The sequence below is a fragment of the Varanus komodoensis genome, unplaced genomic scaffold (assembly GCF_004798865.1).
Source record: "Varanus komodoensis strain SLA01 unplaced genomic scaffold, ASM479886v1 scaffold45, whole genome shotgun sequence".
NCBI lineage: Eukaryota > Metazoa > Chordata > Lepidosauria > Squamata > Varanidae > Varanus > Varanus komodoensis.
The window spans coordinates 4711369-4725594 of NW_025336011.1; the positions used below are offsets into that span (position 1 = coordinate 4711369).

The window sequence follows — 14226 nt, forward strand, 5'->3', positions numbered from 1 at the left end:
AAGAACTCGTTCGGTCCTATAAGTTTGCCCAGATTTTAAAGTCTCGGGGGGAGGGGGGGCTCTTCTCAGTACCACCTCTGCGGGAAGTCCACTTGGCTGGGACATGCAAGAAGGCCTTCTCAGTGGTTCACCCAAGCTCCAGGACTCCCTCAAATCAACTCCTCCTCTGTTGTCCTTTCCACACTTTCTTTCAGGGAGGACTTTGGCACATAAACTGGGCTGTAGTAGAAGAGAGTTCTAACTAGCTCAGTGCCTTATATTTCTTGTGCTTTTAACTGTATTTTAATTTATTTATTTTACATTATGTTTTAGTTAAGATTTGGTTTGCAATATATTACTAATATATTTCATTATTGTTAGCCACCTTGGTGGAAAGGTGGGCTAGAAATTTAAGCAATAAGAACATTCTGTAAGCACAATGACCCCAGAATTCACACAGGTCAAAAAACCACAGTTTGCAGAAACAAATCCACTGAAGACACAACAGGCTAAGAAAGCAGGCGATGCTGAGCCACTACTGGAGAGAAAATGGGAAATGGTGTGCGGGGAGGGGGTTGGGACTAAGGGAGTGTCATTCCTATTTCCAGTTGTGGTGTTTGTGTTTTTGTGCGTGTGGTTGTCACAGAGACCAAGCAGGGAATGGCAGGGTGCAGCCTTGTCCCCACTGCCTCTGCGCTTCTGCTAAGAATCACCCCATGTCCATTTCTAACCATCTGGGGTCAAATTCTACGCTGGATGGACTGATCCTTGCAACAGCAGTTGGCCTCTAAGCTTCATTCTAGGACTGGAGTGCAGAGCAAATTCCACTAGAATCTCTCGGGGCCACATTCCAACACTGGCCAAGGCCAAAGGCAAAGCGGCAGAGCTAAAAACGCTATAAATACCAGCAAAATTTAGCTCAAAGGTCTTGCTGCCTGTGATTAAGCCTTGGGAGAGCTTTTCAACCTTTCTGCATTGCAGCGCAGAGCTGCACAGAAGTCCAGCAACTCCCTGATAATTAGGGTGAGGCTGCAGAAAAGGGAGCACAAGTCCAGAGGGCTGGACTGACCCCCAGAAGGTCCAATTTGGCCCCTGTGCTAGAGATTCTCCACCCTCTTGGAGAATGTTGTCACTGGCACAGTAGCCAAGGACATCCTAAATTCCAAACACTTTCCAATTTTTCTTTCTGTAAACAGAACAGAAAATGCCTCAGGACGTAAAAATCCAAGAAGCTAGTTGATGTTTGACATGGGGGAGGACCTGTCATTCATCCAACCAGATAGTGAGAAAGGAAGAAATGAGCACCTTATTCTTTATTACACCTGCATAGAATTAAAGGGGGGAGAGAAGTGGAGGGGGATGGAAGGATGGATGGACGGAAGGACCCATACCATTCCCTTTAGGGAATGAGGTGGTTTGATCAAGGTGGGGGCGGTTGAGGAAATGATGCAGGGGTGTGTGGGGTCCCCAGGGAGCACCTTGTCCAGAACCCCTTCAAACCTGGCAGAATTAGCATGGGGCCTTGGTGGTCCTAAATATTATTAAGCTGCACAGGTGTGCTTAAGAAGAGGTGGCAACGGACTCACTCCCTTAGGACATGAAACCCTGAAGAAAGTTGCTAGCCATGCACACGAACAATGTTTTAACAAAGCATCCCTAAAAGACCAAAAATAGGGGCATGGAAAAGGACAGAGACTCAGCAAAGAGGTGCATACATGCTCACATCGGACTCAGGGAGCTGAACATGCAAACTTCATCCACAGTTGCTGCAATTTCGGTCTCAGGCACAAGATCTGGCACTTTCACTGCAGTTTGCAGTTAAATGGCTTAGGCAACACCATGAGGATTACAGGCTGTACTTCCTGTGTAATCAGTGGATTCAGAGCAAGGTTTAATTAGGCAGCCAGGGGCTTAGAGAGCAGGACAAGCAGCCAGTAAATGAGTGCAGGGACTTTAAAGCAAAAGGCTCACACAGATCGTGAGACGAGAACCTAAGAGGCCTAAAGCAGCAAGTCAAGAGTCTTTGCAGATGTCCCCACACTGGTGTCCTCTAGATGTGCCAGGCTGAAATTCCCAGCATCCCTTTGGCTGGGGGATGCTGGAGGTTGCAGTCCAGCAGATTTCGAGGGTATCTGGCTGGCTGGCTGGGAAATGCAGCCCAGCCAGTGGGGAAGGGTGATTATCCAGCCCACTATTTTGTCCCCAAGGAGGCCAGTGAGATGCACAAGCAGGACATGCGCACAAGAGAAATGGAGGCTTGAGAGCGAGTGTGAGCACAGCAACATGAGAATGTTCTGACCTGGGTCACTGAGCTGAAAATGCTTCTCACTAATGCTTCCCTCCTCACCACCACAAAATGATTGCCATTTTAAATCAGTTGCACCAATAGGGCATCCAAAAATGTTCATTCTCAAAAAAAAAAATCCATCCATGAGAGATGCAGATGTGGAGAGGCGGACTTGCATGCCTTGATCTGTGTACTATTAAGCTACAGATGCATGCAATTTTACTTGGAGGTAAGTCACATTGAACTTAATAAGCCTTACTTCTGAGCAGTCATGTTTAGACTTGCCCTCTCAATTTCTTTATTCTTTAACAAGCTTTTGTACAAGCTATTTAAATATAAAATACAATTTAATGGGCTTTGTGGGACTCAAGCGATACAAAAAAATAAAAAGGGCACCAAAATTACATATTGCTATATATACAATTAGGAGTGTGGATACTTTTTCAATAAACAGGCATACATCCATGTAGAGTTTCAACTGTGATTTCTTGCAATAAATCTTTGATTGCTATCTTTCATAATTTATAAGCACATCTAATACTCCTGTTTTGTAAAGCAATATCCTTTCCCCATTAGAAAAAGCTTTCATTTGTTTTGTATGTTTAACGAGCTTCCTGGAAATACCAGACTGGTGAGAGGCTGAAGAAAATCTCTGTGTGACGCAGGACAGGCCGCACTAAGAGTAGTGAGAGGCGGTTGCCTCAGGTGGCAGTTACTAAGGGGTGGCAAGAAGCAGGAGAACAGGGCACTGGATGCCACCTGACCTGACCTGCATACAAGATAGTCCTTCTGGTGCCACGCGGGATAAGGCCCTGTTCCAATGATGAAGGAAGATTCGATTGGACCAAGGACGGAAGAAGGGAACCACCTTGTCCTTCACCTCAGGCAGCAAGTTGTCAAAGGCTAGGTCCACTAAGACATCGCTAACATGCCAGCGTGGTGCAGTGGGTAAGAGCGGGGACTGGAAGTCGGGTGATCCGGCGTCTAGTCCCTGCTCAGCCATGGAGCTCACTAGGTGACCTTGGGCCAGTCATGGATTCTTGGCCCAGGCTATCTCACAGGGTTCTTGTTGTAAGGATAAGACTGAGCAGCTGAGGAGAATTGTGTAAACAACCTTAAGTTCCTTGGGATGAAAAATGGTGGGATACAAATATAATAAATAAGTAAACAAACAAATCTTTCCCAGAATTGCAGTCTCCAATTTGCATTTTCCAAAGTGCTCCTTTCCCTCCCCAAAAAGTATGACAATGCATTTTTAAAGGATGCATTTTTAAAAGTTGCTCAGTTTTCAAAGTGCACACAGTACTGAACTTCTGGCATTTGCAGACCTTTTTTGAGACATGTTTATTCCTGTTTGCATTCATGTTTGGGGTTACAAATGGGGAATCTTTGAAAGATGTGTGAGCTCAACTGAAACGCTCATACATCACTCATTAAGTACATTGTTTAACTATGTGAAGTGCAAAGGGCTGCTTTCTATCCTTCACATTCTCTTCCAGCACTGATATTTTATGTTTGCATGACATAGGTTGTAGACATGCCTGTAGCGTTCTGTTTTTTTTTACATTAAGGATCCTGGAAGATCCCCTTTCTTGCTGAAGGTTGTTCTGTCCTAGTCATTTACATGATTCTGCCTATCCTGTTCGTTAGCATGATAATAGCCTAGCCTGCCCTGGCCTCAGAAATGAAAAAGGCCTTCTGTTAGCAATAGAGAGATAATAACAATTTCCTGCACAATGGATCTCCTTGTACTTTTAAAGTAGCTGCAACATGAACTTATTTATTCTTGGGATATACTGTTACAGTGAGACAGAACTAAAAAAAGAAGCTATGTGATAGCTTATTTTCCCCTCATTTATTTACATTTACGGGCACTGAAATTCAAATCCCATCCCCCTGCATGCACACACAAGCGTGCGCACACACACTCACAATGAACAGAACTGCAAACCTTGTTTGTGCAGAAATTGAATTTTTAGAATTCAGCTCATTGTGTTCCATTTTTACATAAGCACGGGAGGGTTTTTTGGTGCAGATTTCCTCAAATAGGCTATATTTTGTACACATTTTCCCCAAGTACTTTTCACTGAAGTACTGCCATTTTGTGCATACTTTTTGAAATATTATTTATTTATTTATTTATTTATTCTATCTATATCCTGCCTTTTTCCTACAAAGGGCTCAAGGCAGCTTACATCATTCTCCTCCTCCATCTTATCCCCACAACAACAACCCTGTGAGGTAGGTTGGGCTGAGAGTCTGCGACTGGCCCAAAGTCACCCAGTTGGCTCCATGGCTGAGCGGGGGCTAGAACCCAGGTCGCCTGAGTCCCAGTCCCATGCTCTTAACCACTACGCCACACTGGCTCTCCAGGAAATATATGCCCTTGGTTCACACTTCTCATAAACATGCACATGTATTGCCCATTGAGTGCACAATCCCTGGTCCAGTTGGAAGCATCACCAAGCTCAAAACACTTGAGATTTCAGGATACAACTCTGTTTTGGCCCATGTTTTCTTTAGAAATGTGATTTTGCTAAATCCAATTTAAAACTCAACACAACAAGCTTCTCACTAATCCTTAACGTACACATACACACACATCCTCAGAGATTTAACTTCTAGAGACCTGGGAAGAACACTGTGTAATCAATGCTCAAGCTGAAATAGTGGTAATTATCCCACACAAACACAATTACATACTGCCAGACTAATGAAGCTAGTTCATTTGGCATCTGCATCGTCAATGCAGTTGTCAAGCCTTCCATATGGAGCGGCGTATCAGTCTATTTCTAGTCCAAGCCACTCCTGCACGTGTTCATACTGAAATCTGTTCAGTCCCATTTCTGCATTATTGGGATTTATTTATTTCTTTAAACCACATTTAAATAATTTACATGTATTTATTTATTTATTTATTTATTTAAACCACATTTAGTTATTTAAACTACATTTAAATTTAAGCTTTTTAAAAGGCTTGTGCTTTTTTAAAAGTGCATCAACACAGTATCTAAGTCAAACATTACATCAGAATGTTTGGGAGCTGATGATGTGGGTGGATAATTTGATCTGAGTCTACACTTTAGTCTAGGAGATTACCGGGTCAGTTTGTATCAGAATTTCTCCAGCTCCATTCATTCGTTCATTATATTTTTATACTGCCCAATAGCCCAACCTCTCTGGGCAGTCTGCAAAGATTAAAATCACACATACTGCAACATAAAATATTTACATATAAAGATATAAAATGAATTTGCCTAGTAGGCAATAAAATTCCAAGCCCCATTAAAAGTCTGACTCTGCTGTCAAATGCCTGGGAGTAGAAGCGGCTCTTATCCTGGTACAGGAAAAATGACACTGTTCATGCCAGATGCACCTCACTGGAGAGGGCATCCCATCACTGGAGAACCATCACCGAGACGCCATCTCCCCTGTGGCCCCATTTGGGCATCCAGAGAGGGAGCGCCCTCAAGCAGCGTTCCTGGTGGTCACCTCCACTGGCCAAGGAGAGTGGCTGAGTGGCAGGTACCTCCAGGGTAATCTTGACTCACGGTACCTTCCAAGGATGGTGCAAATTCAATGTTCTACTAACACTCCATTTAGCGCTAGGCTGACCGTTCTTCTTAAACCACTGGTTGGGTGTGTAGGGATGAAATAAATGCTGCCTGCTGAATGATAATGCGAGAACTTCTAAAATCTCTTGTAACAGTCCTTTCTCCACAGAATGCTGTCATATCACATCCTTTCACAAGATTGTCATGACCATTGTCAAGGGAAGCAGAGCTGCTGGGAATATGTGAAGGGAGCCCTTCCCCATTCTGAGGGGTGTAGACTTTTAAAAATAATGAGAAATAAGAGGAAAACCTTGGTCACTTCATAAGGTTAAGGAAAGCGAGTAACAACCTGTGCCCACCAAAATTTCTCTCCAACCATGCCGGTGAATTAGTAGAAAATTGTCCCTGTATTCATAGGGGGAGAATATTTGGAGGAGACGAGGGTGGAGAGGAGTTTCAACCCATTCTTATTATTTATACCAGGGTTTGGCAACTCTGCAGATATTCTGGATTGCATGTTTCACAACTCATGATCGCCAGCCATTCTAGTTGTGGTTTGTGGGACCCAGTAGTCCAAAACACACCTCTGATTTATATCCTTTTCTTTGGGAAGGAGCAAGATCTTTTGACCCACTTCTTCTCTGCCAGCAACCATCCACTAATCATGTTTGAAAGGAAGGACTTATCACTTTTTTGGATAGGTTCACAGCTAGAAAGCCATTTTTATTATCTTGACCCTGGTCATTATCACTTAACTGGGGTCAATGTTCAGCTATAACTTACTTTTCCACGATGGCTGAAATAATGTGATACTAATTTACTGTTATCCCTAAAAAAAGCAGGTCCATCTCAAGACAGGAGAAAAGAGAACTCTTTCATGAAATGGCCTTTCTTATTTCAGCTGAAAACATAGTTTAAGCCAACGCAAGCAGTTCAACCATGTGCCACATCAATTCCAGGGCTCATACATTCCTTTGCATGTTAAAGGAGGAAGTTCAAAGCTTCACCTCAGTTTGGAGTAAGTGACAGTTATTTTATGAAAACACATGAAATGATCCTTTGTACACAACCGGGATAAGGTGCAAGAACATGTTGCTGAAGTTCCCACTTATCTGACCAATCTTCTATTGCCAAGTCCAGAAAAGAGTATTTTAATATTAGCACAATGTGAACAACAACATTGTCCCTTTTGTTATGGAGGTGTTTTTCTGGTGAAGGAAGAAAATGTATTACCATGAACACCTCCCCACCTCTGAAACAAGGATAACAGAAAGAACATTTAAGGCTCATGCAATACACTTTGAGGTCCCAGCTCAGACAGATGTAAGAGGTTCAGGAGAAAGTAAGAGATTGAGTAACATTCCCTATGTTTTTGTATTTTCTAACAGTGAAAAGGCCAGTTTAAAACAAAAGCCAATCCTGGTACAAATGCAGAACTTCTCTGAATTACATTATGCCATGGGAAAGCAAATTGATACCACACTCAGTCTGATCCTCCCCAAAGCAACAGGAACTTTCCCCCTGCTCTGCCCCAAACACTATCCATTTTTCCATAGCTGCTTTTGTTGGCGGTTCACAGGCACAAGCAAGGTTTTTTTCCCTGTTGGCAAATCATGCAAACATGTCTTGCTTGCATCCCCAAATGTGGGCAGGAATACAATTTGGGGGACATTTGTACAGTTTCCTAAACTCCTTTTGGCATTCAAGATTGTGCACCTGCATAAGGGTGCACTTCCAGAAATGCCACCTTTCCACATGTGCAAAAATGCTCCCACCCCCCTTAAATCCTCTTTTTGTGAAGTAGTCTATGCAGGGAAATGCACATTTGCAGTGGGGAGGAGTTGGAGGGGGGGTAGACATGCTTTTTTTAAAAATGTGTATTTTCGTTTTCAAATTGGGAAGTGTGCACATTTGAAAATCCAGAAAAGAAACTATGTTCACATGTGGAAATGTCAAAGAGAAGAAACAAGCTTTAGGAAAAAAATTAGAGGATCTTAACAAGCCTGAGCATCATTATTTACCTTTTGTGGGTCACCCCTTGCCAGCTTCCCTCAATCTTGCAACCTCCCAATGATTTTTATTTCACGTTTCCATCAGCCCTAGCCAATATGGCTAATGGTCAGGAATGCTGGGAGTTGTAGTCCAGAACAACTAAAGGGCACAAGAGAACCATTGTAGACAGGGCTGGCATCAGCTTCCAGGTCCGCTGCCAGAGCTACAGAGAGATCTGTTGTTGGCCAAGCCCCCTCCCACCCCGTCATCTTCCAAGAGTCTCTGTTTCCCTAGAATACAATCTGAAGGACCATCACTCTATAGTGCAAAACGGTAAAGAGACAGCATTGTTCCCAAACCCATTAGAAACCTGTGGGAGAAACTGGATATCTTTTATGCGCTATTGGTGTGCCTCTCAGAAGCACAGGATTGGGGGGCGGGGGGGGTGCATTCGGTTATTTAAATCCCGCTGCAGCTTGACTCCTTGTAGAGCCAACTGTACAGCAGTTACAAGCTGAGACTGTAGGAAGGCCCCATTCAAGCATGGGGGCTGGAGTAGGTTTCCTTTGATTGTTGTGTGCAAAATATAAGCCCCGGTTATCTATCACCCCCACAACCTGAGGTTCTCCAGATGTGTGGGCATCAAGTCCAACCCTGTACTGTGGCCCAGCCACACTGGTGGTGATGTGTGTCACAGGCTGATCCATCAGGAGGGTGGGAATGGCTGCTACAGAGATAGGAGCAAGAGCTTACCTGTCTCAGAGTTTGTAGAAGCGACAGGCATCTCAACAGCTGGGGAAGTTTGCTTTTCACTAGAATCTGAAGTGGAGAATTTTTCTTCTTGTGAAGGGTCCTCTCAGTGGTGCTGTGGAGAAAGAAGAAATTGAACAAGACCTCTTTGATCTAGGTAGTTTACTATAAAGGGCAGACAAATACCACCTAGGGCAGTGGTGGTGAACCTATGGCTCACATGTGTATATTGTATTTTAAATTATTATTACTATTCTAATATGTATATTTGAATTTATGTGGTTTTATTTATTGTTGTAAGCCGCCCCGAGGCTTCGGCGAATGGGGCAGCATAAAAATGTTTTAATAAATAAATAAATAAAATGCCGCAGTTGGCATGCAGAGCCCTCTCTGTCGGCACGTGAGCCGAGTCACCCCAGCATCACCCCAGCAGCCAAGCATCAGATAACAGCGCACATAGGGGCCATGCGCATGCTTGGAAAGGAGTAGCGGCGCCAGGCAATGACATCACGATCCACGACTCATCAACCACGACTCATCCGAGCTTTCACATGGCCGGTCAGTGCGCTCCCAAGGATATATTTATGTTCGTATCATTGAAAGCTCTGTTATGTTTTTCTTTTAAGACAAAAGATGTTAATGTATGAGTTGTTTTTTCTAAACTAAAACCTCAGTATTCAGATTTTATTGCAGTGTTGGCACTTTGCGATAAATAAGTGGCTTTTGGGTTGCAGTTTGGGCACTCGGACTCTAAAAGATTTGCCCTCACCTAGCGATTTATGAGAATTTCACTTTTGTGCACAGAACAATGAGAATGACCTCTTTGCAGCTCTGAACACAATTCTGAGCATCTGTGCATTGTCAGATGTATGCCTTCACATGGTTTGCATCAATTTCCCCTATTTACACCAGTTTTGTAAATTGCATACATTTCCATCATAGACTGAATTTGCCCCACTTTAGACTAAGGAGGAACTTTAAGAAATGGGAATAAATTTTAGATATTTGTGCAAAGGATCTGCTTGATTTGTGCAATATCTTGTTCTCACAGTGAACAGGACATGGGAATAGGAATTGTGCAGGAGCTGAGCAGCAAGCCCATGGAGAAACCTACAGATGTTCATTGCTCATTCATCCGTTCCTCTGTTCTCCTGAGTCTAGCATCACTCCTTGGGAAGCCACCATGGTGGACATGTACTTCTCTCCAAGATTCTAGTTTATAGCCACAGTGGAGGGTATTACAGTTGTATCCCTTCTGAGCCTTGCTTCTAATAAAACTATGATTTTCAATCATGATGCCCTCCAGATGTTGCAGACTTCAACCCCATCAGCCCCAACCAACATGGACAATGGTCAGGAATGTTGGGAGATGAAGTCTGAAACATCTGGAGGACACCAGATTGGGGAAGGCAGCTGTAAAAGATGTAGCCAAAACAGCAAAGGTGCAGATTTTCCATAGACTGCTAAACAGGGTTATGTTTGTGCAAAAGCAATCAAGAAGAAACTTCCACTCAGTGTGGTTCTTACTAGCAAATGCACACACTGGGACCTCTAAATTTCCCACCAAGTGACATCAGATTTCTTTCTGCCATACTGCACAGGCACCCAACAGCTTCTGCTCAAAACTGACAAGCCAGTTGTTCCAGTCACGGTCACTGGTGTGATGCACTGGGATCACAACGCTTGAAACCATCCCTGGTAACATGATTAATCGATCACGAGCCAGGTGGCAGTGTGTCCTATTTTACACAGGCAGTCCTCTATTTGAAGAGCTGTCCAGTTTGAAGATAAAGAATCATACAGAGAGAGAGGTGGGGACATTAAAGTCTCTCATCATCCATAGTGAACAGCCGGGACAACAGACTGGACAGGCAGGCAAAGAGCTCCCCAATCATGCTCTTCCTCAATATGCCCAGATTATTTTTCTTTAGAATTACATATATGCATATATAATGTAAATATGCATCCTCCTTATCCTCCTGTATGCTGACGCAGTTCCTCCTTTCTGGATGATGCACAAGTGGCTGCTTCAGCCTGCCCTAAATATAATCTGGCATAAGAAGTGAAATGCATCAGTTCATCTACTTCCTTCTTTTTTCTTTCTGCCTAAGATTCTATGTTAAGCAGTCCTCCTGCTAAAACGCATCCAATGTTCTGAATGAGATTGTTTTGGAAGAGCTGGCAGACCGCACAGGTCTCAGGTCCCAGGCATGTATCCTCTGACAGACCCCTTTCCTATGCCAACTGGTCCCTGGCCACAGGCTTTCCTGGTAGCAGCAACAGCAGGCAGCCCTCTGAATTTCCCACAATGCCCTGGAAAGACACGACTTAGTGGGCATTGTGGGAGATTAAAGTAACCACCTGCTACTGCAGATTCCACCACCAGGGATATAGGGAAGGAGTCAGCAGAGAGAGGCCCTGCTGGTGCTCTGGGACCCCAGCAGCTCCCCATGGGCATTGCTGCAGGCTGCAGGCTGAGCCAATGTTATCACTGGACATAAAGCCAATGAGCCCACTTGTGCTTCAAGTGTGTGTTCTGACCGTATATAAAGGCAAATCGGTGGTTGCAGCTGCAGTCCAGTTTTAGGGAAACACTTGGGGCCAAATTAGACATAATGCTAGAGATCTGCAATTAGGATTCCCACAGGGTTGTTGCTTTTAAAACTAATTAAGTTACCCAGGGGCTGCTTTGAAGATCAGGAAAAATCAAATACTCTAAGAGGGGTATAATCATGATATCCATTTCCATTTTGATGGCCTAGAACTATTTGAATCAATGGCTCTTTAGGAATGAGTTGGCTAAGAAATCACAATAAATATCATCACTTAAGACAGGGATGCAGAAACCCCAGACTAATCTGGCTTGTTAAATTTCTAATCGGGCCCACAGAGCGCTGGGTTCCCCCAAGGGGCAAGGCCCACCCTCCAAGGTCCACCCCTGGAGGCACCTCCGCTGTCATCTCCCGAGGTCAGAGACAATGGGGGCAATTCCCCTGTGAGCAACTCACTGCTGCACGATCTCAGAGAGGAGATGAAAGCAAAGATGCAGTGACCGGGCGCTTGGCCACTGCTGAGATGAGCGCTCGCTCCTCCCAGCATCCACTAAGGCACCTTGAAGTGCCGGGTGCCCCTCAAAGCCAGGGACGTGACGAGCCCCGGAGAGGGCAGCTGTTCTTCCCAGCATTAGCTGAGAGGCCCAAATGCTCCTCTCCTGTGCGAAGGGGTGCGCAGACAGAACAGGGCGATGCCCCTGGGCACGGCCGCAGTCCCAGAGCTCTTTCCATCCACGCAGGGCCTGGGCTGGGCAATCCAGTCCTAACAGAGCTCAACACAACTGCCTTATGAAGAGCGAATCACTTGAAACAAGTCAGGATGGGTAAGCTTGTCTCCTGCATCAGGTAGATTTGCTTCTCGGTTTCTTCGAGGCTCCTGGTGTGTTCCCTTGGCAAGACTATGCCTGTTCCTTTCCGATGTGACACAGGGTGGGCACGGCATTTTGGGCCTCTTCAGGCAGCAGCTTCCGATTCCTGGGGGCTGGCTCAGACCAGTTGCAAGGGCAACTCTCTTTTCTCCCCCCTGATGCAGGAACAGCTCTGCAAAGTCTTCTTGCGCCAGACTGGCTTTGGGTCCCATGTCCCTCTCCTTTGGGAACTAGAGCTGGCTGGGTGCTTCCGTGCAATCCCAAGAGTAGCTCAGGGGTAAGAGGGGGAAGCCTGAGGGCCTCGGGTAGCAGAGGGCTTTACCTGTGCGTGAACGGCAAGGCGGGCAGAGCAACGGATGTGCTCAGGGCTGGCTCCTGAAATTTGAGGACCCTCAGACAAGACTCCCTCCAAGAGCCCCTTCCCTCAGGGAAACCGCTTTTTCCCCACCACCAGCACCAGCACCAGCTGCCACTGCTCCTCCTCCCGTCACCCCCTTGCTTGCCGGACAGGCAGAGAGCAGGCAGGCCATGGCTTCTGTTCTTTCTTCCCACCACCACCACCGTTGTCTGGGCCAGAGCAAGAAGTAACAGAACAAGCAGGCGTGTGTGTTGATTTATTTCATCTATCATACTGAGATACCACTTTCCCCCCCTTCTAAGGAACTCAGGGCAGCTTACATAATTCTCAACCTTGTCTCACAAAAACAACCCTGCCAGGTAGGCTGGGCTGAGAGCCTGTGATCGGCCCAAAGTCCCCCAGTGAGCTCCATGGCTGAGCGGCGACTGGAACCCACATCCATTGAGTCCTAGTCCCCTGCTCTCATCCACGTCTCACAATGGCTCTTCGTTGCACTGGTGAAGAGGAAGATCTTACCAAGGGCATACACCTGAGCAGAGGCTCTTGCCCGTGGGGCAGGTGTGGGTCCTCAGCAGGTCTCCAACCACGCCTACCTTGACATTGGACTTGGTGGCTTGGGACTTCCAAAGGAGATTTGCCTTTTTAATTTTAATTTGTTTAATTTACACTACTATAACACAGCAATACAAATATATAAATACATCATAAAGGATAAAAAGAGACAACAAAAAAGAAAAAAACTAGTACATCCCTCCACGGGGACCATGACTTCATAGTAATTAGTCATTAATTTCCTTCTACGTCCTTGCTTCTTCTAAATTTCCACTCTTTAAGGAATACCTCCTTCTGTCCAGAATTGCACTGAGCTGTCCAAAGGTTTAATACCCTTTGCTTTTATTAATACATGTTCAATAAACAAGCCCCATATATCATTAAAATCATTCTTATTTGTCAGCCCTTTTTCCGCTTTAACTCCACATGTAAGCTAATCAATAACAGCTATATTCCAGATTTCTTTATACCATTCAGTTAACTAGAAATCCCATTTCTCCTTCTAATTCTTTGCTATTACTACCAAAGGCAATTTCCATCCATATGTTTCCACAGAAGCACAAATCCTAAGAAAACTGGGCCTGTGCAGCAGGTGAGAGAGAGAGAGAGAGAGAGAGAGAGAGAGAGAGAGAGAGAGAGAGAGATTTGCAGGGTCAGCATGCATGTAACATATAATACTGTCTCATTATCAATTTTATCCTCACAACATCCTTCTGAGTTAGTTTAGGCCGAGAAACAGAGACGTGGCTTGGGCGTAACATGAAGCCACCATGGGTGAATTTCTCCAAGGGTGTTCTCAATCAAAACGGTTGCTGCCATGTTAAATATTTGGGTGCAGTGGGAGTGATATTCTTGTTCTGTATGAGCCTGATAAGAGTGGGCTGCTGGGGTGGCTGACAAGCCACCCAGAACCCATGAATTCTTCTAAGATTGTGGGCGGTTTGTCAAACACCCCAGCAACCAACCCATCCTTGCCAAGCTCACATGTAACAAGACGCTACAGTGTGCACCTGACACACTCAGTGTTCAAAATGGCTGCCACAAGAAGAGGTCACCCAAAGAAAGTCACCCGTGAGGATTCTCATTGCATGCAAACCGGGCCAGCGACTGGACCAGCAAGCTTCATGGCTGAACATGGATTTGAAGCTGAGTCACTCCAGTTCTAGTCACTCTAATCCAGCTTTCCCCTATAAAGATGACACTTATTGATACATGATGTCAAATTCCTATTTGGTCTTCTTCTTCTGCCTTCAACTTTCCCGGCATTACTGTCTCCTCCAGTGAGCCTTGCCTTCTTCTAATGTGCCTGAACTATGACAGCTTCTGCTTCATC

The 14226-nt window shown here is 45.0% G+C and overlaps 1 protein-coding gene across 1 annotated transcript in view; it reads right to left on the reverse strand.

Moving 5' to 3' along the window:
- Positions 1-8674, reverse strand: part of MPP2 (MAGUK p55 scaffold protein 2) — a 51497-nt gene extending 42823 nt beyond the window's left edge. The window contains exon 1 of the mRNA XM_044444638.1: positions 8566-8674. Within this exon, the coding sequence (XP_044300573.1) occupies positions 8566-8596 (31 nt within the window). The 5' untranslated portion in view covers positions 8597-8674. The remainder of the gene's footprint in view (positions 1-8565) is intronic.
- Between the last annotated feature and the right edge of the window lie 5552 nt (positions 8675-14226).